The 25582-nt window shown below is 36.4% G+C and overlaps 1 protein-coding gene across 3 annotated transcripts in view; it reads left to right on the forward strand.

Annotated features, from left to right (window-relative positions):
* The first annotated feature begins 17964 nt into the window (after nucleotides 1-17964).
* Nucleotides 17965-25582, forward strand: part of aldh18a1 (aldehyde dehydrogenase 18 family, member A1) — a 35540-nt gene continuing 27922 nt past the window's right edge. For 2 of the 3 annotated variants that reach the window (XM_039776148.1, XM_039776155.1), the window contains exons 1-5: nucleotides 17965-18184; nucleotides 19309-19441; nucleotides 19730-19863; nucleotides 22358-22581; nucleotides 22675-22824. In XM_039776148.1, the coding sequence (XP_039632082.1) occupies nucleotides 19761-19863; nucleotides 22358-22581; nucleotides 22675-22824 (477 nt within the window). In that variant the 5' untranslated portion in view covers nucleotides 17965-18184; nucleotides 19309-19441; nucleotides 19730-19760. The remainder of the gene's footprint in view (nucleotides 18185-19308; nucleotides 19442-19729; nucleotides 19864-22357; nucleotides 22582-22674; nucleotides 22825-25582) is intronic. The other variant, XM_039776163.1, reaches the window with a different exon arrangement.

The following is a 25582-nucleotide window of genomic DNA, read 5'->3' on the forward strand; positions in this document are numbered from 1 at the left end:
ATTGACGTCTGTCAGACAACAGCTTTGAACAGCATCTTGAAATTACAATGCGTCAGTCTGTTGCATTCGCATTATCTGTGCCAAAAAACTTGCCATCACAGAATGATGACAAGAAACTGGATGCATCAGTAAAAGCTGAAATGGCGATGTTTCAGAGCAACGGCAAGCACAGGTGTTGTTTAGAACAAGTGTATCAGTATCTGATGTCGTGCCGCCTACTTCAGTGGAGGCAGAGCGTGCTTTCTCAGCGGCTGGCTTACTCTGCACGAATGTGCGCTCTCGCCTGGATGACCGCACGCTGGACACGTTGTGCTTTCTACGCTCTTATTACCGCAACTAACTAGATACATGTACTTATATGACAGCATGAACTGCTTGTAGATAAGGTTAGTCTTTTATTGGTGTCAACACATTGCAGTAGTTTTTCCCGTATCATAACAGTTTACCACGTGTAGCTATCTCGAGTGTTTCGCTGAGCGTTCTCGTTTTTTTCGTTTTGTTTTTCTTAAAGCACTAAGATGCCGCCCAAACGCCTTGCACCTTCTAAGGCTTCTGGCAATGAACGTAAGCACCAGAAAAAGCTTAAGACAGTCCAGGAGAAGGTTGAACTACTGGATTTGCTCCTGGAACTAAAAAGATGCCGCAGTAGCCACCCGAGGAGCTGTAAATCCTCTGCTTTGCCATGCAGTCATTATCTTCTTTACATACCTTCATCGTACTGCACAGCTAATTCATAATCATCATCTTCTACAATCAATATCATTCATTATTGGTGAGTACCCGTACATTTTACTGTATTTTTATTAAATTAAATTATTATGTATTTACCCTACTTATACCAAAGAAAACGACAGCACATACCAAAGAAAATGTGCTTGCATGAATTACAGTACATATAGGGGTAACATAGGTATTTTACTTTCTAGCACTGCGGGAGACATAGCAGTACAGTACTGTACAGTATATGGGTTTACCGTTACATTCTTTTTTTAGGGTAATGTATTAAGCTGAGTATGAAATGAAATTAAAGTGTTTTGGGGGCATATTTAGGGTTTAAACTATAAAAATATAGGGTAGTCCAGATCTAATTATGCAATTTTCATTACGCTACAACATATTAAGTTTATTACATAGAAAATCACCCGAAAAATCCCACACCATCAAGAAGTGTGCGAACTGACGACATGAAGAATCGTCTTTGCGCCACATTGGAATCGTTCCCGCATAAATCAAAGTCATCCAGACGATCTGGATCTGCATAATTAGATCTGGACCAACCTGTAGGCATGTTTTTGACCACATCCAAAATTTTTTCACAATTGTTTTTCACAATTCGCGGGCACTCTAGGAACGTAACCCTTGCAAATATTGGGGGTCGTCTGTATTTCTGTTGACTACGTTTTTGTTTCCCTTTCATCCAGTGTGACCTGACTACCTATTATTTATACTAGACTTTATATTGTCAAAATTTGCTTATGTTAATGTGAAGTCTCTTGCTTACTATTAGGCAGGGATGCCAGAATTATGGGGAAGGAGAGATTAATTTCAGTCTTTGAGCAAAAGGTTTTAAATTGGAAAACACAAATGAAATATATTAATTTACACTGTTTTTTTGACAGACTGCTTTGCAAAAAATAACCCAGACACACTCACTGTCAAGAACAAAAAATAAAGTGTAGCCACAACACAAGGATTCTACAAGCAGAATATGAATGTACAGTACAGACTGTAAACATGTACTGAATAATAAACAATCAGCACAAAACATAAGCCTATGTTAAGCTGATTTTCTTTTCCTGTCTCGCTCTTGTAAAGAGGGCACAAACATGTAAATGATGTTTCCCTTCTATAATTCTTGTATAAACAATTACCCAATGAAACATTATTCACTTGGGACCAGCTTTTAAATGTTTTTGTAAGATTGCTTTGTTCATTAACCGGTTAGATGGGTAAGTGTCTGTCTGGTTTAGAATTTTCTCAGTGTCTGTGTACTTTACTGTAGCAACAGTCACTCATTCACAGCTACCTGTAGTCTGTGAAGATGTATGTGTGTGTGAAGCTAGGTGCCTCTAGCGGTATGATTAATAGAAGTAGATCTTGCGGTCACTAAATAGATTTCTATTAAATCTGGAAACTAAAACTTATAAAAGGTACATATTTACTTGATAAATAGGTTACTACCTTCATTTTAAACACCACCAAAACCAGAAATACATGTGCTATTACATTTTTTGGTTGTACTCTGGATACAAGGTTACAAGCTGTATTAGAATCAAAAGTATAAGGCAGTAATTTATTCTTTCTTTTGTTTGGTTCCTGTTGTCTCAAGGAGCAGAGGAGATGCTTTGTGCTAAAGTCATTAGTACCCAGTTTGAAATTTTAAATGGCAGTTATGGATGATAAAAAAGAAGGGCTTGGGGAAACACACTAAAAAGTATCTCACACGTTATTCACAAGCATTCTAATATTTCTAGTTATTCGCTAAGATTAGTCATTTTTGAGAAATGGAGGTGAGATTATTCTGCTCTTACAATTCAGGTCTAATATTCATTTTTTATTGTTAACGATTATTCTAGGTCAAGGTCTTGGGAGCCAGAGCCTATCTCAGCAGTATCAAACTCAAGGCAATAACCTAGGATGGAAACAGTAAGAGTTCATCACAGGGCACATAAGCACACACGCAACCACACTCACTCATTTAGGGTTACCACTTTAACCAGTCTAATTGACTCTTTTGTATTTATCACACTAATGCAGACATTCTTGTACTGCTTTTGACCTAACGTCTACTTAATGTACACTTATTTTGTTATTTGTACCTTGGTATTTTTTAGATTTTTCTCTCTTTCCCAATTTTTTCATCTGATTAATTTGAAATTTGAATCACATACTCTACCTTGTTATCTTGGGTTGTTTGGTCTTGAATTTTTGATTGCTTTGTACTTTGTGCTTTGAAAGAATCTATATTAAATATTGACTAAATCATATCTATATATATAAAATCCAACATCTGTCTGTCTGCCTGTCTGCTTTTCACAAGAGAACTACTTAACGGATTTAAATAGTTTATTTTCTATAATTTGCTTGAACATTCCAGATAATTTTGCGACCTCTCTCATTGCACTAAGTATCATAGTTCGCTTGCAGGAGCGATTTATTTGCTCTAATCCAAGACAGAGGCTGAGGGCCGAGGGAAGAAGGAAGCATGACATCAAGAGTAGGGAGCCAGGCGAAGCCCTCCGCACTGACGTGCCAGCCTCTGTTTGAATTGCTGTACCTCTGGCCATGTATTGGAGCGTACCTTGCATCCACTTAGCTAGTGATACCTGTTTTGTCTATTGATTTTTGTCCTGTTTCACTACTACACTCGTGGAGCCACGTGGGACGGCTAGTTTTTGATAAAATGACATTTACATTACTTGTTAACCAGCATTTTTATCCAAAATAACCTCTACATTTTAAGTGCATTGTTTGGTCCATCTCATTTTGCCAAATGTGACAAGAGCAGAAGGGACAACATAATAAATTTTATTGAGAATTCCAGAGGCCTAAGAGTGTGTCTCCTTATTACTGCCCAAAGAGGTTGAAATGGGAGTAGATTGATCACCATTTCCAGGTACCCTCTCCAAAGAATATAAAAAGAGAAGAATTTAGGTAAAGAACAGTTTGTCTCTGTTCTCTCAGGAAAAATAAATTCAGATGACTTCCTATTCTCCTAAAGAATCCTCTGATACAGAGCCAAACCATGGTCCTACCCCATAGTTATTCATTTCTACAAGGCTTTAGCAGCTGAAGGTAGTATTTACTTTTCTGTAGACAAAGTGCAGCAGCATTTGGCAAACAGTTGTCAGAAACATTGAGGGTCACCCAGCAAACCCGAAGTGAGCACCAATAAATTAGTTATTGAGTGGTGGTTTTCTGCTGCCCTACGATGTCACAGAACTTATTTCTCCCTATTACCTTTTCTGATAGCAACATTAGCCAAGGTAAGAAAGGTCTGCAGATCTCTGGATTTGGTTTTAGGGCTTTTCTAGGGCTGATATATGTAATATTTCACATTTGCTCTTGGACAGAATCTGGCAGTCAAAGCTTCTTCTGAGAAGAGAGGTCACTGTATAAGACTTCTATATGACTCAAGATATTATTAGAGATGACTTACAAACTGGTAGACATCAAATGTCACCACTTCAGGAGATTTTCAGAAATTTGTTTTGCTTGTATCATAACATATCTCTAGATCTGTGTGCTAACAACTTGACTCTGATGGTAATGTTAGCTTTATATTGGGAAGGACTAACCTAAATCATATCTGATTGGGAATCAAAGTATTCAAGCAGCTCATTCTAAAAATGTTTTTTTTTTTTAATTGAGGTCAAATTTTTTACACATTAGGATTAAATATTTGATTACCTTAAAAATACAGGAATGGCAAATATGTCTTCATAACACTATGCATAATGAAGTTCTTAAAATTCAGGCAGAACAAGTCCTTTGTATGGTATGGTAATCGACAAAATGAGTACCCTATTTATATCATATATATTATTTTTAATTTAGGCAATGTGCATTTTTCCCAATCATTTTCTCATGGTAAATTAGAAATAAAAATAACAAAATAAAGATCAACACATTTTAATAGTTCTGTAATATATTTTCAGACTCACTGTTTAATATGACACTCCTGACAATATTAAATGCAAGTGGGCTGAAGAATGGATGTTCTCTGTATAATGGTCCAAGATTTTTCTGAGAAGCAAAGGGTGATTTTATACAGTATCTTTATTTTTTATTACCACTGCAGTTACTGTATATCAGGATTAGCACACTGTGTCCTGAGGTAAAATCAATGTCCAACACTTGGCTTGCAGTGCAAACCTGATCATTCCCAACAACTTGCTTCCTGATTTTCTTCTGCTGCCTTAGTTTTACAGAATTTCTAGGTGGATCTTCCAACATGTGTGTGTGTTTTCCTGTTACATTTCTGGTCCCAATAAGAAACAGCAGCAGAACGAGCTCTGAGCTTTCTGGAGTTTCAATCTCCTTTATCATTAGTTTCCCCCTGTGCCCCAGCACATTTCACTTATTGAGGTAGAGCAAACTCAGGCAATATGACAACCTAAATAATAGATAATTAGCATGCCAATATTATTTGTACACAAACCAGAAGCATACATGTTAAACAATAGTTAATATATAAACCAAAAGTAGACTAATTGCAAAATAAACCAGCAATATATGTAAACAAATGGCATAAGCGCTAAAATGAAGGAAAGTTCATATGTAAGAAAGAAATAATGTATACAAACCAACATTATATTTTCATAGACTATTGCTGTGTGCATGCACACTAGCAGTAAATAAATGAAAACATTAGTATAGGGAAGGAAGTAGGTGAAGCTACAGTAAATATAGGCATTGTGGCCTGTATACAGACCTACCGCCTTTTCATATTCATTTATAAATGGTGACATACAGCCATCTGGTGGCCAAATAATATAAAACCATACCCTTTAGATCTGAAATCAGATCAGTTTGTGTGTAGATGTTGCTGGGTCAATGGAGAAAACATTTAAAGGTCAAAGTCTACAGTTAAATTTAAATGGCTTGCAAAAAAAGCACACGCATATAAAATGTAAATTTAGCATCTAAAAATAATATAAAACATACATATTTGACTCACTCTGAGACCTTAAACATGTCACATCCCGAGCTCTTCATGTAAAGAAACCGTTAATAATAATGATTAAAATAAACTAGTTCTGAGTAGCTCCAGGTTGGGGTGAACAGTACAGTAATGGGGAGTGTGGATGAGAGGTGAAAAATAGCGTGCCGGCAGGGTGGAATGAGTGGAGAAGAGTGTCAGGAGTAATTTGTGACAGACGGGTATCAGCAAGAAAGAAAGGAAAAGTCAACAGGATGGTAGTGAGACCAGCTATGTTATATGGGTTGGAGATGGTGGCAATGACCAGAAAGCAGGAGACAGAACTTGAGTTGGCAGAGTTAAAGATGATAAGATTTGCATTGGGTGTGACATGGATGGACAGGATTAGGAACAAGTACATTAGAGGGTCAGCTCAAGTTGGACGGTAAGGAGACAAAGTCAGAAAGGCGAGATTGCATTGGTTTGGTCGATGTGTAGAGGAGAGATGCTGGGTAAATTGGGAGAAGGATGTCCAGCAGACCCCCGTGATCCAGTAGTTAGGATATAGCGGGCTGGATAATGGATGGATGGATGGATGTTAAGGATTGAGCTGCCAGGGAAGAGGAAAAGAGGAAGGCCTAAGAGTAGGCTTATAGATGTGGTGAGAGAGGACATGCAGGTGATGGGTGTAACAGAACAAGATGCAGAGGACAGAAAGATATTGAAGAAGATGATCTGCTGTGGCAACCCCTAACGAGAGCAGCCGAAAGAAGAAGAAGATAAGTGGCTACAGGTTAGTAAGAATTCTTGCATTGGTGTTTACCATAGAAAGGCTGTTTTCTTGTTATATACTTAATTTTACATTTTAGCAAATATAAGACATAAAATGCAGGTCAGGGCCACAAAGGAATATATTGCAATACCAAATACTTTCAGATGAGCTATAAAATATAACATTCTCAAACCTGCTTAATCCAAATAAGTGGTACTGAGCCCATGTTGGCAGCAACAACACTAGACTGAGCACGAGTTCATTGCCGGGCTCACTCACACACCCATAGTACATCCATCCATTTTCTAACCCGCTGAATCCAAATACAGGGTCACGGGGGTCTGCTGGAGCCAATCCCAGCCAACACAGGGCACAAGGCAGGAATCAATCCTGGGCAGGGTGCCAACCCACCGCAGGACACACACAAACACACCCACACACCAAGCACACACTAGGGCCAATTTAGAATTGCCAATCCACCTAACCTGCATGTCTTTGGATTGTGGGAGGAAACCGAGCGCCCGGAGGAAACCCACGCAGACACGGGAGAACATGCAAACTCCACGCAGGGAGGACCCGGGAAGCGAACCCGGGTCTCCTAACTGCGAGGCAGCAGCGCTACCACTGCGCCACCGTGCCGCCCACCCATAGTACAATGCACCTGAATTCACATAAAGTCAGTTTAGGGTTACCATCTAACCTAATATGCATTTTCTTAGGGATATTGGATGAAGCTGGAGTACCCAATAAAAAAACAACCCAGAAATGGGGAGAATAAAGTGTAGAAACCCGTCAAATACTAAATCGTTAAAAACAAAATATGTGTATAAGACCCGCATACAGTTACCCTCTTCTGCAACACTGCCAACCATGATGCAGTAGCAGAAGTATTGTTAAGTGTACAGAGTTTGGTGAAATTCTTATTTGTGTGTTAAACCAACAAACAACAAATCACCACTCTTTTTTACCATGATAAACATAAATGTAGTGAAATACAAAACTCAGTTAGAGGAGACAGTATAAGGGACTAAGGTTGAATAGAACCTCACATTCCATTCTTCCTGTAGGGTTCTCTGACAATTAGTGCCTGAATAAATAATACCTTTTCTCCTTTTCCAAATAGTACTCTACTTTCCAGGTCACACAGTGGTTAGTGCTGCCACCTTATCAGACCCATGTCATTAGAACAAACTCTGTGCCTGGTTTTTGTCCATGTGGAGTTTGTATATTCTTCCTGTATCCGTGTAGGTTTCCATGCTGATTGACTGACAAATTAGGTAGCCCTTTTGATACACTGTTTCTTGCCTTGAACACAGTGCTGCTGGGATAGGCTCTGGCTCATTAGAATTTGATTAATTATGTTAGATTTAATTTCCTAGCTGCATGTGCTACAGTATATATAAAAAAAAGTCCACATTGTCAATATATTTAATTTCATATGAACAAATACCATAGTGTAACATAGCTCCAATGGAATTGATCAATAAAAATGAATAAACAGATTTGAGCGATAATGCTTATGTTTTGTTCAGCAGAAGATCAAGCTAGTACTGCAGGGCCACTTAGGCTGTAGCCTTTTGTTTCAACCATTTTTCAGGGCATTGAAATAATCTTTTACTAGATATTTTGCACTCTGTACTCATTATCCTGATATCATTCTGCTCTGTTGGAAAATATAATGGGAAAATCAACAAAATTTGCTTAGGAAGGATTACAACTATCAAATGTCTCCTTTTTCCTTTTTCTGTTTATTTTTCCAAAATATTTTATTATAAACAGCTGCTTATGGGTGAACACATAGGTGAAAATGATACTAGTCATTTGCTGATTAGATTGTGTTTGTCTTTTTTTGGTACTCATTGGTAATTGCCTCCATGTTAATAAAAAAACAAAATAGTTCCAAACTTATCAAATAAATGAAATAAAATGAAGCAATAAAATGTAAGAGATTTCTCTGCATTAAAATACATGGCAGCAATAACTGTCTTTCTGAATTTCAAACAGAAGTAAAGGTCACATTATTATTAATTCTGAAGAAATCTGACAGAGAGTCAGAGCAAGCTTCCTGAATAAACAAGATGTTCAATAACCTACATATAGCGAAAACATTGACATTAAAAGAAAATATTGGTTGAAACTAAAGTATGCGGGTACTGCATCCCTCCAAGATCAAGGCTGAGTACCCCAGCTCAACAATAAATGTAGCTTTGAAACCCTGATGGGAAAAAATAAATAAATATATAACACCATTATTTTGTAATTGAGGCAGAAATTGTTAATTCTACTATAGCAGGTGTATTAGATCAGACACTATATATTTTATGAACCAAATAAACAGTGCCCAATTAATATTTATTAGAGATATAATAGAAATGTCTATCAATAAAGAACATAAAAATGATGCAACATAATCCATCTACCCATGCAAACTCCACAGTGTTGTCTGTGGAGAAAGTATACCGGTTTACATAATGTTATAGAATGGAGCACAGATAGATCAAATAATTCTTCTTCTCATAATGGTCTGTACTGAACCAAAATTTCTAATTAAATTTTTATCATCCCCAATAGGGGGCCAAATAAATAAAAATCTATCCATGCATTCATATTCTAACATGCTTATCCTCTCCAGGGCCACAGGTGGCAACTGCCTGCTCTAAGTGCACATAAAAGGTGAAAATCTGTAACTTATCACATATACACACACTCATATGGCAACTGCCTGTTCTAAGTGCACATAAAATGTGAAAATCTGTAACTTATCACATACACACACACTCATACAAGGATACATGGGAGTAGACCTGGGGAAGACCCAGGATGTGCTGTAGGGATTATATCTCCCAACTGGCCTGGAAACATTAGGGAACTCCCAGGAGGAGAAGGAGTTACTCAGAATAGGGTGGTCTGATCAATACAGCTAAACATCTTATAAACACAACCCTCATTAGTACATGTAGAATGAAAGTGAAGTGATGAACTGCCTGGTAAATTAATATTATAGCAAATTGTGGCAAGGTTTTACATGTTGAAAGAAAATGGTAGATTTGGGAATGCAGTAGAGGTTTTAGATCTAGAAAGAACGCATGAGTGAACTCATCACTGTCCACAAGCAGAAAGTGCATACAACTAATTCCTCTCCGAAAACATATCGAGGGTAATTCGCTTTTCTTGACTATCTATCTCTGCTCTTAACCCCTTCCGAAATAATACTGTTGTGCCAGGACATGATGAATGTTTAATAGAGTCTTCCGTTAAAGTGCACACCATTAATACTGTAATAAGCAATCTTAATGCACGTAGAAAACCTAGGAAATACAGCATAAACTCCAATAATCTAATTAAAATCACTATTTTAGCGGAACAATGTATTAAAACTATAAAAACAGATCACAGATTAAACAAAAAATACACACAGAGCGGCGCTAATAATAATAATTTAGTTCCTATTCCAAATAACAATAACGCACATAATACTCATCTCTGCAAGTCCGAAACATTAAATATGGCACTATTGAATGTTAGAGCTTTAACTAACAAAACGTTTTTTATCAACGATCTTATTAGTGATAAAAATAGATCTTATTGCACTAAATGAAACATGGCTTGAATTCAGACAGCGCGCAGTTTTAATCGAATCTGCCTCCGGATTACAGTTTTACTCGTGCAAACCGCCAGGGAAAAGGGGCGGATTGGCTAACATTTACTCGAGCCGATTAAAATGTAAAGATGTCAGTTTTGGTAAGTTCAAGTCCTTTGAGTATCTCGCCGTTGTTATCCATGGAGATTCTCAAGTTCTAGTACAATCCGTGTATAGACCTCCTAAATATAACGCGTCGTTTTTTGAGGAATTCTCTGACTTAATGTCAATTTTAATTACTAACTATGACACACTCCTAATAGTTGGCGACTTTAATTTTCATATAGATAATCAGTGTGATCTAAAAGTAAAAGAATTTATGAACCTCCTGGATTCTTTTGATTTGAGACAACTCATAAATCAGCCTACACATAAAGCAGGTCATACATTAGACTTAGTGATTACTAAAGGACTGAAAGTTGATATAAAACAGATCATTGATATTGGTCTATCAGACCATTTTCTTCTACTTTATAATATAGAAATAATGATAAAAACACTCATGAGAAGCATATTGTTAAAAACGCTTCTTTGATCGCAGCAGCTTTAAAACTTACAAACATTTTAAGCAATCAGTCCGTTTATAGTGCCAGCTATAATAGCGAGGATAATGTAAATAGTAAGGTGGAAAGATTTAATTCTAAAGTGAGAGCTGCTGTTGACATAGTTGCACCTGAAAAGACAGTGAAAAAATCTTCTAGCATTGTTATACCATGGAAGACCCAAAGAGTGTCTGATTTAAAGAGAACATGCCGTAGAGCTGAGCGTCAATGGAGGAAGACTAAACTTACTATCCACCATGAAATATTAAAAGTCAAAATAACAGAATACAATAACACTGTCCGTCTTGAGAGACGCTGCTATTTCTCAAGATTATAAATAACAATGCTAGTAATCCCAGAGTCTTATTTTCTACAATTGATCGCCTACTAAACCCAGGTAGCTCAAAGGAATGCCTCCTAAGTGCTTCCAGTGAAACCTGTGAGGCTGTCGCTGTATTTTCAATCAAAAATTAATGATATTAGAAATAACATAGTATATCCCCCAACACTAAGGATCCTCCTAAACCCCAGCATCCTGTTATAAACAAATTAAACTCTTTCACTAGGATAGATTTACCTGATTTAAAAAAATAATCTCTCAATTAAAACCCTCCACCTCGTCCTTGACCCGATACCAACAAGGTTTTTCAAAGAAGTATCAGGCGTGCTAATTGATAATGTTCTTGACATAGTAAATTGTCACTAGATACTGGGGTCTTCCCAGACTGTCTTAAGACTGCTGTAGTTAAACCCCTACTTAAGAAACATAATCTTGACCCTCGCTCTTGAAAATTTTAGACCCATCTCTAACCTGCCTTCTTAAGTAAAGTTCTGGAGAAGGCAGTCATTATGCAGTTAAATGACCACCTAAATAAACATGCTATTCTTGATAAATTTCAGTCGGTTTTAGAACAAATCACAGCACAGAAACTGCACTCGTTAAAGTAGTAAATGACTTGCGGGTAAATGCAGACAGAGGCCATTTATCTGTTCTCATCCTCTTAGATCTGAGTGCTGCATTTGACACCATTGATCACAACATTCTTAGAAATCGCCTTAGTCAATGGGTGGGCCTCTCTGGCAGTGTCTTAAATTGGTTTGAATCCTACCTGACAGGGAGAAAATATTTTGTTAGTTGTGGGAATTACAACTCGAAGACACATGATATCCAATATGGTGTTCCACAAGGCTCTATCCTGGGTCCGCTGTTATTCTCAATCTACATGCTTCCGTTAGGTCAGATTATCTCAGGGCACAACGTGAGCTACCACAGCTATGCTGATGACACACAGCTGTACTTATCAATAGCACCTGATGACCCTGATTCTATTGATTCACTAACAGAATGTCTGACTTGTATCTCAGAATGGATGAATAGTAATTTTCTCAAGTTAAATAAAGAGAAAACTGAAATTTTAGTGATCAGCAATAATGGATACAATGAGGCTATTAGAAATAAACTGGATACATTAGGATTAAAAGTCAAGACGGAGGTAAAAAGCTTAGGGGTGATTGTTGACTGTAATCTGAATTTTAAATCACATATTAATCAGATCATTAGGACAGCATTTTTCACTTAAGAAACATAAGTAAAGTTAGACCTCTTATATCACTGAAAGATGCTGAGAAATTAGTTCACGCGTTTGTTTTCAGTCGACTAGATTACTGTAACGCACTCCTCTCAGGACTACCCAAAAAAGATATAAATCGTTTGCAACTAGTGCAGAATGCAGCTGCTAGAATCCTAACTAGGAAAAGAAAATCAGAACACATTTCTCCAGTTTTAATGTCACTACACTGGTTACCTGTGTCATTCAGAATTGACTTTAAAATTCTGCTTATGGTTTATAAAGCCTTAAATAATCTCGCCCCATCTTATATATCGGAATGTCTGACACCTTATATTCCAAATCGTAACCTCAGATCCTCAAATGAGTGTCTCCTTAGAATTCCAAGAACAAAACTTAAAAGAAGTGGTGAGGCGGCCTTCTGCTGTTATGCACCTAAAATCTGGAATAGCCTGCCAATAGGAATTCGCCAGGCTGATACAGTAGAGCACTTTAAAACACTGCTGAAAACACATTACTTTAACATGGCCTTTTATAACTTCATTTTAATCTTAATTTAACTTAATCCTGATACTCTATATGTTCAATTCATCATAATAACTATTCATGGTGGCTCTAAAATCGGTACTGACCCCTACTCTCTTTTCTGTTTCTTTTTCCGGCCTGCACCACCACCACCTACTCAAAGCTTCATGATGCTCCAACAATGATGGACGGATTAAAAGGCAGAAGTCTACGTGACCATCATCATCATCAAGCCCTTCCGTGAGAATCCTAAATCCAAAGAGGACTGTTTCATTTATGTTAGGTAGAATGCCCAGAGGGGACTGGGCGGTCTCATGGTCTGGAATCCCTACAGATTTTATTTTTCTCCAGCCGTCTGGAGTTTTTTGTTTTTCTGTCCCCTGGCCATTGAACCTTACTCTTATTCGATGTTAATTAATGTTGATTTATTTTGTTTCATAATTGTGTCTTTCATTTTTCTATTCTTTAATATGTAAAGCACTTTGAGCTACTGTTTGTATGAAAATGTGCTATATAAATAAATGTTGTTGTTGTAATTAAAAGACAAATAAATACCAAGTCAGACATAACAGAATATAGAGTTAAGTCAAGTGTGGTTATGCTTATACTATACAGTATAAAAAACTTGTGTGAAGTACTGTGTGCACCTTAGTTATACAAGGATGTCTGCAGTAATAATTAAGTCACAGAATGGTTAAACAATTTGGTAGGATTTTCCAAATGTTCCCTCCAGCTTTAAGATAAAAATTAATTGAATTAATGGCTAATGAAATTGCAGCAATTAGTCCTGTACTTCTTCCTCACAGGTCTAGGAAACTAGGTCTGTACTGTATTTCATGCCAGTCACTGTTTTGTATCAAGTTTGCCTTTCTTCTTTGGGTCATTGTGGTTTTGCTGCAACTTCACAAAGACATGAGTGGTGACAGAATTATTTTAACATGTACTTGAGAGAGCTCAGCAATGGAATGCCATCCTGTCCAGGGCATCCTCTCACCAATGCCTGATGTTACAAGGATAAGTTCTAGCTCTTTATAACCTTTAAAACAAAATTAAATGTGACCAATAAATAGATAAATTGATGATTAGACCAAGTTAAATAAAAACAATTTTCTAATGTCATTAGTGAAACAAATTATGTATTATGACCAATATTGGTAATTATTATAAAAATTGATTTGTCCTGTAAAAAATTAACATTATTAATAAAGGATCACATTCAGTATCTGATAATTGACTCAGACAAGGCTACATGCTTGTTTCATCTATCTGCCTGAAAAAATGGGGCCTACGGATTGACTCAAGTAGTAATTGGCTCAATGAGTAGTGAAATGTGAAGGCTAGCAGTTGGTCTAATAGATTACTAACTCAAATATAGTGTGTCCATCTTCCTGCTTTTCTTTAGACAGGTTGCTATTTTTTGCACTTTACTGCCCCTATGTTGCAACAAGAAGGATACTGTATGTCCTTTCAGCGTCTCTCTCAAACTCTGAATAAGGCCAAAGAAGTTGCTGGTGTTAAGACAGTGCCTTTATTCAAAATAAAGCACAAAACAGAATGAAAAAGAAAGGGGAACAATAAAAATTAATAAAATGTTATTACAACTCTGCCTTTCTGAGCAATCATGTGTACTAGGTGAGATGTCTCTGCTATCTCTCAAATACAAAAAACTATAATATCCTTTGAGCCATTACTCCAAAGTTACCACACTAATCTGAATTCAAATGGGACCTCGTCTGATGAGTCTTTTAAACTCTCTCCCAGGGTTACTTCCACCCAAGACCTGGAATCACCTTTCTTAATACAACAGAATGGTCTTATTTACAGTCTACGTTCAAAAGAAAACTCAATAGAACTGTCTGTCAACAAAGAACATAAAAATCATGCAACGTAATCCATCTACCCAATTATTAATCTTCTTTACGGTCATGGGTTAGACTATATTTCTGCAGCATCAGACCCAAGGCAGGAACCAACCTATAATAACTTAGTTCATAAATTGCAATTAACCAGTTATGCTCACCTTTATGAATTTGATGCAAAGCAGGCATGTATATAGAAAAACTTAGAAAAACACATGAAAAACATGCAATATCTATAGTGTTATCTGCGGAAACAGTATAGGAGTTTACACAGTTTTATAGATGGAGTACTGACAGATCATAGGATTCGTTAACAATCTCATAGTGGTCTGCACTGAGCCAAAATTTTCTAATTTAATTTTGTATCTTTCCCACTAGGGGGCCGCATTTCCCACAATGAAGGAAAATAAAAATGTATCCATGTATTCATTTTCTAGCATACTTATTCTCTTCAGGGTTTCAGGTGGCTACTGCCTGCTCTGATTGTACCAGGTAAAAGGTAGAAACAATCATATGTACATATACTCTTACATGGATACATGGGAGTAGACCTGGGGTATACCAAGGATATACTGGAAGGAGTATATCTCTCAACTGGACAGGGAGCTTCAGGGAATTACCCGGAACAGAAGAAGCTACTCAGGATAGGGTTGTCTGGTCTGCCCAGCTAAATATGCTGTAACCACAAAACTCATCAGGACAGGTAAAATGGTAACTGCCTGGTAAATTAATATTATAGTAAATAGTTAAAAGATCTTACAAGTAGAAAGAAAATTGGTACAAGGTGAGGTGTTTCAACTCTTTACCCGTCTCTCCAATAAACAAAACTACCATATCCATCGATCCATTAGTCAAAAGTTACTACCTTAATCTGGACTCAAATGGGCCCTCTTGTGAGGAGGCTTTTAAGCTCTCTCTCAGGGTTACTTCCACCCAAGACCTGGAATCACCTCTCTTAATCCAACAGAATGGTCTTATCTGCACTCTCATGGGGTAGCATGCCTGCTGCTAGAACTACATGTCACCTAACTCTTCATAAAAGGCAACTTAATTTACCACTTTATAAATAAGTCATTTTCCTTTATAAAGTGCCTTTTCTACCAACTAGTAATCATATGTTCTTGCAACCTCTAGCCAGTATCTTTAGGACTACTTACCTAGGTACTCCTAGTATCTACCCTTTAGAATCCTGAAGAGAGTTATATATTTATCATCAATGAAACTATTTCTCACTCTTTCTCTCTCTCCTAAGCTGGTCCCCTAGAATATTGCCCATCTGGGGCGCCCAACAACTCTTGCCTTCTCTCATTCTGTCATAGACAGTATAAATCTCCTTATTTCGGGAGGTCTCCCCCAATCACCCTCATATGATATCCATTTTTTTAAATTTGGGATGACCTTTTTAAAATGTTCAAATGAATTTTGTTTCCTAGGTTGACCAACAAAAAAGGTTTAAAACTATGTGAAGGCTAGAGGGCACCACTGAGCCCCAACACCCAAACAGAAACAAATAAGTCCTGGATTCAAATCAAAGGGGTGTTTATTACAAAATATCTTGTACAATGAATGTATACGGTGCCCCTCTCTCTCTCTCTCTCACTTTCTCTCCACACTGTCAATCCTCCAGTTGAGTGTTACCTTCTTTCCTCCCAGCTCCAACTCACCTGGACAAGACAGTGTATTCCCTTTTATTGAAGACCTGGGAGTACTTCTGCAGCCAGACTTCCTTGTCATATGGAAGTCCCAAATAATAACGAGAGTAACTTCCTGCAGTGCCCACTTCCGGCACTCGCAGACCCCAGCCTGGTTGAATTACCAGACTACAATTCTCAGCAATCCCCACCAGTGTTCGAATAGGTATCAATATACAGGGCTACTACCATCTAGCTTCTTTGGGGAATAAACAGCTGCTAGATACAGTCCTTGCCTTTTATCCCGACCAGGTAAGGTATTGTACGTACATCTGGTCAGGATGCCTGTTCATCCACCTGGGGCTTCCCATCCAGGTAAGGAATCTCTCTCTCTCTCTCAGTCAGGATGCCCATCCTTTCACCTTCCTCTTTCTTGGTTGGAATGCCTGTCATACCGTATTGCATTTACATCTGATAACATTTTTTAAAAATGCAAGTGATGCAAATAACATTTAAATGTTGTGTTCTTTTAAAAGCAAAGAGCTAAATTTTCCTAGACAGGTATTTAATTTTTCTCCCACATTACAAAGACATTCATGTAAGGTTTACTGGAAACACTTAACTGACTCTCTTTGAATGAGTGTGGCACGACATCCATGGTTAGGTCCTACCATGAAACTGATACCACCTGGTCTTCATAACCCTGTATTGGACGAGGTTCAATAACGGAGAGACGGTTGGAATATTTGAGTTGGGTTTATTTAATTAATCAGGCTGAATCTAATCCAATATACATACTATTTATGCTGCTATTTATGATAAATAGCTACATTTATTTATGCCTTTTACAATGATGACATTTTATTTAATTTATTGCTAAATTTGCTTTTATGTGTTGGTTTGGCAATTTCAGCATTAAGAAAATATAAGCTACCTAAACATTGTAAAAATTAGCAGTAATTTTATTGGTTTGCAGCAAACTGCTGTCACTTATTTCAAATAAGTCAGAAAGAAGGTGGATTTCACTCTGTCAAACAGTAGCTATCCTTTCTCCTAAATTTCAACTCTTGCCATCAGGCTGTAGATTTAGGTTCCCAAAGGTAAAAAGCAACAGATTTGAGAACTGTTTTATTCCTAGGACTATAAGCATTTTGAATTCTGTTACTTGTAGGCATGCTGCAGAATTCTTAATTATTACTATGCATTATTAAAGGTAATTACTCTTTACGCAAATCTTGAGAATGTGTATTTATGATAACACTAGTTTTCAGTTGTGTTTTTGCATATTTTATTGTATCTGCGTAACGGTGCCTCTTGTTTTGTACTTTCCTGCTGGGAACAAATTTCCCTCAAAGATAATTTAATATCCTATCTTTAAGGGTGGGTCAATAGACAGCAGTGAAAACTTCAGAGGGGATTGTGTTTTCTATTCTGGACAGTATTTTATTAAATGACAGAATTTGTATAGCAATATTTATTTCTACAACTTATATTCATGCACAAAATGTAGTTCATAACATTTACCAGATTTTAATGAAAAGGGCATTTTGATCAGAATTTAGGAGACAGTTTGAAAAACAAATAAGTGAATTACCATTAAAACCGTTTTTCATAGTCCTCTGTAGTAATTGTTTTAAATTACCTTGCCTGGGGCACGAAAACCCATGCAAGTGATGAAGCCACACGCCCGACGCTTGGGAAATCGGATGATGTATTTAAACGCCATTCGAACTCTAAGCACCAGCGTGTGAATGCACATGCGCAATTCATTACGCGATTACGTCATTGCAATTCCACGCGTGCGTCTGTGAGGTTCCGTAAACGTCTCAGAGCCTTCTCCGCAGCCTCAGGATGTTAAGCTTCAAATTACGTGAATTGCGTAAAAGATTTAGAATTGCTCGTAGAAGAGAGGCCGGAAAATGTAAATAGACTCAGTTGGCTACTGGATGATAATATTAATGATTTGTATAAAGCTATCCGGGACTGTTATCGAGTTGTGTAAAAAGGTAAGGTAGTCGTTTTTGGGGGCGACTTTTTTTTATGTGGGTAGCATCAGCACAAAATGAGGTATAAGAAAAGACGCGGCAAGTTGAAGTTCCTCCTTGTGTCAAGTTCAACGCGTGTAGTGTTGAATGCGTCAGTTAATTGTAAACGTGGATGGCGGATTTGCGGCGTCTTTTGAAATCTAATTTTTTCATACAATCACTATTAACTAATTCATTAAAAATCGATACTTAATGTTTCTTCTTACTCATGACTTCCTTCGTTTCCACAAATCACTGCAGTGTTTAGACACATTCTTAATTTAGCACTGTGGTCTAATTTGAGAAATACATTGTAAAGTTGTGAAGGTGTGTGGTCGATTACGTTGGTCTCTGTGCTTTGTTCAATCTTTAAGCACCATTATAGACAACATAATTTGAAATGGTTCATATTCCTACATTCTTAGTCCTGCACGTTTTAGTATTCATCAGCAGGCATTGTTTTATGTTTAAACAATATGTCAACGTGTCGATCTAGACCACGTGGATAATTTGCATACCAAATTACAATTCTGTTTTACTTCAGTAAAAGTCAACGTTAGCGACGTTTAAAAGTTTAATCTTAAACCAAACTGATACGTAAATTCAAGTGAGACTATTAAACTGTATTTTTTGTTAAGCGTACCGAGTATGAGCTTTTTAAATGTGACATAGATCACTTTAAAGTATTGACGTTAGTGCATTATAAATATACTGACACGGTCCAGTGAATAAACAGTTTCCTTGAATTGTCTCTACACTTTCATATAACCTCTATAAATAAAAAGAACCGCAACATTTCAGTGTTTGCTTGTGTTATTTTGTTATACAAAGCACACCACGCAGTACAGAGGTGGTTCTTGCAACTTTGGTTAGTAACTGTGACACTCAAGTAATAAATCTCGGCATTAAATGCACCCAATTTTTAAGCTGGTGCAGATGTAATAAAATGCTTTACGACTTCGAGCTTACCACCAAAAGCTTAGCTTTTGTTGTGCTGTAATGGTTCATAGAGGTTTCATCAGCTGCTGACTGTGCATACTGTAATAAAACTCTTCTGTCTGAGAGACGGCCCTTTCTGTCTTCTTATTGGATAATCCGTGTTCCAGTTTTCCTCTCAGGAATTTTAATGAAAGGCTTCACAAAGATTTCACTTTGGAATACCCAGTGAAGAAAGACCTGTAAAGTTTACTGAGCATCTACTTCAAAGAGAAAGGGGGGACAAAAAGTTTACAACCACAGGTACTGATATTTGTTAAATTTTTGCCATTTTTTTTTTATCTTAAGCAGAAAATGACTGACTATTCTTTATTTCTCTTTTGATGAGGGAAGAGCTACTTAAATCATATTTTGTAAGAGTAAACACATTTCTGAATGTGCTGATACTGTATGTAATTAAAGTGTGTTAGTTTAGAGCAGCACTTGCAATGCATTTTTTGTACCTAGCTTTCAGTTACCACTTTTTTATCATGTGCATATCTTTGGAACTATTAATTAAGAAGTAAATGTATTCTTTTTGTTGCTTCCTAGAATCCAGGGTTCTTCCACTTGAATTCAAATCATGTTGTACAGATTGAATTTCAACTCCATGCTGAAAGGAACTAACGTTTATTTCCGATATAGAATATGTCCACAGTTTATTCGAGGTGTTTCACAGGCAAAATGTAAGTAAAGTAATCTACAGAAAGTGGTGCAATTAGTAGTCAACTCTGAAGCCTTTTCAAACAACCTATTTAACAATTTCTAAAATCGTATGTGCTGAACTGTACATGAAGCAGATTTTATTAGTCTGTCTAGTGTTTGTTTATTATACAATGAGAGCTTTTTGTATGAAAACAGATCTATTGGTTTTCATGCATTCAAGTTACGTCTACAGGGAAAATTAGAACAAAACAGATAAAATTGCTCATTTGTAGTATTTTGCTTTAAAAAAGTTAGAAATATTTCAGCAACAACAGTGTTGTATTATCTCAGTACATACTGCTGTTTGTTAAACTGTGGTTTTCAACTGAGCTTTGACCTCTGAGAAAACCATTGCTGTTTACAAAAGGCAAGTTCTTGCTTTTTAACTGTCCGTTCCTGTAATTTTTATAGTTTGTAACTTCAGATCACTTATAAGATATGTTATTTAGACAACGTAACATTTTTAGTACATCTTGTAACATTAACATATTCCTAGATAGTGCAATTATATGTATGCATAAAAAGTCTTGGAAATATGTTGTATATTGTTCCTGCATTAATTTTTCCATTCAGGCCTTAATTTACCCGACTGGTATTTATAAAAAGCGGAAAATATTCTGTGCACTGAGGTACTTCCAGCTGCACCTAGAATTGTGAGATGAAGTAGTACATTCTTTCCTGTGGACTTAAATGGCCCGTCATCAGGGTTTTCAGATAATAAAATCTAACAACCTTTTGCTCTCATTGACCTCTTTTCTAATCTATTTAGGTTAGGCTGTGCAAATTTTTATTGTCAATGTTTTGGGGTTGCTGATGTGGCAGTTCTTTTTTTTTCGCCTTCTCTTTTTCTATTCTTTTCACAAGCACATACTAATATACTAATGCTTTCTGTTGTACTCACAGCTGAATTTAGTCTACAGCAGAGTTGATGTTTATAGAGCTGTTCATTACAACTTAGCTAACAGCATTTGTTTATCTCTTTTAATTTCCAATCTTCTATTCTGACACACTTCATCTAGAGTACTTTTATTTTTCAATGACAACTCAGTACATAATGTATGGGTTGAAGTAAAACAAAAGTAATGCATTTGGCATCTTTGAACTTTGTAGGTTGAGAGGTAATATGTCACAACTAGAGCCAGTTTTGGTTCCAGAGGCAAACCCACCATCGTGCCATTTAATTTCACCCGCCCCTCACCCTATAATACCTTCACTCGTTTTCTAAACCAGTGTATTTAAAATTAAAAATCTTCGCAATTTCCTTAATGTCAAAAAAAAAAAAATGAAAGAAAATTTCTTCGTAGGTAGAAGAAAACTTGACTTACTCATTTAACGAATCGGCGACAAGTTTAATTCCTCAGTAAAATTCCGATTAACACTACAAAAACTTTTGATGTGCTGCATACTTGAGCTACCACAATTCACGCGTTGTGATTTGCCCGGTTTTCTTTGAAGCAACTTACCAACATGTTATACAGTATTTTTGCGTAGAGTGAATCATCAGAATATGCTTTACAAAGCACATGAGAAGTCAAATTAAGTGTAACAAGCTGCTCTACAAGATGCAATATATTTGCATACATTAGCACTCCTGCACTTATTTTTTTTTTAACCTTGCATATTGTTTTACATTTTAGATTATTGTATCTTGTTTTCATTTTTGCTTACGCTGCACAATTGGCAAAAAACTTGTCAATCTAAAACTGTAGAAAGCAAACTTAACCAATTTTTTATTCAGGATTTTAATTGGATGTAGTAGAACAAAAAAAATTACATGTGCCCTTCAGATAAACATATTACGATTTAAATAAATAAATTTAAAAAAGTTGTCTTAAGGCTTGGATGCTTATGCAGATGTAATACACTCTGATGTACAACAGGTTATTAGGATATCTTAATAAATACAGTATTCTTTACATATTGAGTAGTACACCTTGAAGTAGTTTACTTCAAATTATTAGGCGAATGAAGAAAGTCAATTCATTCTATTTTGGTCATGTCAAATACATTATTAGGGACAACCAATATGCTAAACTTTTAAAATGATTATCAGAAGTAATCATGGTGACTGTTTCAGCCTTAGATATCTATTTTAAGGTCACCTGAAGTATCAAATTAGCATGTTTATTTTGTGTGTGTTTTGTTTTTGTGTTTTTGTTTGCGCATCACAGACTCGCCATACTTTGTGACATGAAGCTTATGCTGATTTTCTGTGAGCTCCATTGGTTTGAATGTTGCTTAATATGGTGTCTTATGCTTTGGCTGCTGCTTTTTCCCCCTCTTCATTTTAGCTTGTAAGCCATAAATAAGCATTTCTGGATTAACAAATAAATCTGCCTGAAAAAGTAGTTGGCAGAAGAAGCATACTAACTGTGGTGCTTTTTCATTACTTACAATCTTACATCTTTCTGTGTTTTGCTCTGCTTGGCAGTTTTGCATGGGTGTGTTCATTTGCTTTTTGCATTTCCTCTTTAGATTTACCTGTGATCAATTCATCATTCAGAAACGCTACTATTCGACATTGGAGTAACATTCCTTTTATTACAGTCCCTCTCAGCCGGACACATGGTAAGTCATTTGCTCATCGAAGTGAGTTAAAGCATGCCAAGAGGATCGTGGTGAAGCTTGGTAGTGCTGTTGTAACTCGAGGAGATGAATGTGGGCTTGCGCTTGGACGTCTGGCATCAATTGTTGAGCAGGTAAATTCAACCGTTTTTTTACGTCTATTATATGTATATTTTTTTGATACAGTGTCGGTTTAATTCTGATGAAATTAATATTTTTTACTTCAGGTTGCAGTATTACAGAATCAAGGCAGAGAGATGATGATTGTAACAAGTGGTGCAGTTGCTTTTGGAAAGCAACGTTTGAGGCATGAAATCTTGCTTTCTCAGAGTGTAAGGCAGGCACTACACTCTGGTCAAAACCAGCTTAAGGAAATGGTGAGTCATAACAGTTTTATTACATATAATTATAGTAAGAAATCAATACTGATTAAACTAAAGACACCTTTACTTACAGGATAGTCATTACATATTTGATTTTATTGTTCCGGGTCACTTTATACGTTTCTATTTTGTTTGTCTGCCCTTGTTCTGCTATTGTCACAAGGCATACATACCACTACAGTGTTTTAACTGTCACTTGAACATTACCAAACCTCTTAATTAGTACTGAAAGTTTGTTTCCATTATTTATCTGTATGGTGGTGTTTTTTTGTATAATGTTGGAATTCACTGCAGCACTTTGTATTTTAGATGACATGATCAGTTTTACAGTGAACTATTTATTTACAGTGAACAAGGAAGGTTATGATGATTGTGGCAAAATAATAATCTTATCATACAACACGATTAATCATAAAGATATAAATTAGATCAACGTCTCTGAAATTTACTTGACTATCCTAATCAAAAAATTCAACAAAATTTAAGTATAATGGCTATCTTTATTTTGTGTATTATTCCTGTTTACTAATTCTTCTTGACCTATGCAACTAATGCAGTATTACCATTTGATCAGTGTACAGTGCCAGAATATTGTTCCAGTAAGAGACCAATCATAGAGAATGTTTTAGCATGCAAGGGGCAAGCAGTGCAATGTTTTGTGTGCAGTTTTACTGTAAGCCCATTTGAGAGATGCTTATACTTCGAAAATTAGCCTTTAGTAATGCATTCAAAGACAGTTACAGCCCTGTTGCAGTATTGATCATTTCAGCTTACTTTGCCGAATCTTTCTTCATTTTGAGTGTTGTTGTTGTTGTTATTCAATTATTGTCTCTGTTTTTGCCTAAAATTCTTGGCCTCCCAGTGTTTGTGATAAGTCGGAACCCAGGTCCATCCTTGCAGTTTTTGACTTGTGTGAATGCCTTGCCTTATACAAAGTATGTAAATGGCAGCCCAAAAACAAATTTTGCATTTTTGCTTCCCCCAGCAAAACATTTTCTTGAACCCACGATGGTTTGTGGTCCTATTTATGGAGGGCATGTGTCTTATGGTCTGTTTGGCTTTTTAGGGGAGAACTTGGAACCAGGTTTGTAGGAACTATGGTAGCTATCAGAGGAGAGATCTAGAGGCATGATCCTATAGTTCTTCAGGCCATTACTTATGGTGATGGTGAACCAAATTTCATAGCAAAACATAGACTTTACAGGTACAAATGGGAAATTTGTGCAAAATTTGGCAGAGGTAGGCTCAGTGGTGTGGATTTGCTTTCCGGACAAACATGCACACACACATTTATATTAGATGGAGATAGTAAAAAGTACGTATACATAACGATTTAATGGCAGCATCCTCTGAATATAATGTAGGTAAGTGATGTTCGAGTTACATTGTAACCTTACAGGTAACCCTTTCTCTTCCAATTAAAAAGTTGGAAATTACTGATATAGTATACTCCCAGAAATGTGTGACTTATTGATTAGATTAACATCACTTCTCCAAAGTCCTGTACTTCAATCCTAGTTTAGATGTGGAGGTTACATGTTCTTTCCATAATTCCTCTTAAATTAGAAAACCCATACTACAATTTGATTGTTGACTCTATTTGGTCTATGTATGATTGAGTATTTCTGAAAACTGGAGCAACACCATTCTACTAATCAAACAAATAACCGCATACAGTTTACTTTGAATTAAATACAGTAAAAGAAAACAAAAAAATGTAACCCTCACTCCACAAAAAACATACTTATTCTAAAGTATTAATAAATTCTTTCCATGGTTTTAGACATGTCCTGTAAGAGACAATTTTGATATTTTTTCTAAAATGAGATGTAGAATGATGCTTACCCACTGAGTTATAGAGGAATAGGTTGGATTTTTCCAGTTGAGATGAATAAGTCTGCATGCTAGTGTTGTAGAGGCTATTACAATCAATTTATCCCTATGCACTTTAATGCCTTACGGCATTATGCCTACGTGCATAAATATTGCCATTAATGGTTTTGGAGTGATTGAAATACCAAGGCTGTATGAGAAGTATGTAAAGATTTTACTCCAAAACTATGTTAATTTTGTGCATTTTCAAAACAGATGGCCTAGTGAAACTTAAGCTAGATGGTAACCCTCGCAGATTGGGTGTTGACCTGGGTATATTTTGGACAATTTTTGGCAGAATAAATGTGATTCATAAAAGACCTTTAGCTGGATTATGGAATGCTTGGCACATATAGAACTAGTTTATTCTATGCCTGCCCAAGTTCCACTGCTTTTCAGACATGCCAATTAAAACGTCCTTTTTCCTATGTTACTTGGGATCTTTGAAGGGTAGGTTGTTTTAAATATTTGTACATATTATTGAGCTGTCTTAGTCTTAATCAAGACTAACCAGTATAGCCGATGGAAATGGTGTAAGTGCTAGGTGTGGAAAGTTAGGTAGCTTTCCATTAACACAATTTCTAATTTGCATATTGGAAAATACTGAAAAGGAGCTTAATTCAAAAGGGACTGCAATGTCTGATCAGAATTAGAATATTTCAGAAGTTAAAAGATGAATAGTCTATGTGGCCCAGGCCAAGTTCTGACATAAAATTCATCTAAAACATGTATGATTTGAAATTGGCTTTCAACAGGTTTTGTCATAGGAAGTTAATTAAGATGGAGCACATTTTCACACAGGAGTAGTAAAAATTCAGTTTTACTACATTTGTAGTAGTTATTGGACAAAAGAAAGAGAAAAAAAATACTGTATTTAATT

The sequence above is a fragment of the Polypterus senegalus genome, chromosome 1 (assembly GCF_016835505.1).
Source record: "Polypterus senegalus isolate Bchr_013 chromosome 1, ASM1683550v1, whole genome shotgun sequence".
Classification (NCBI taxonomy): domain Eukaryota; kingdom Metazoa; phylum Chordata; class Cladistia; order Polypteriformes; family Polypteridae; genus Polypterus; species Polypterus senegalus.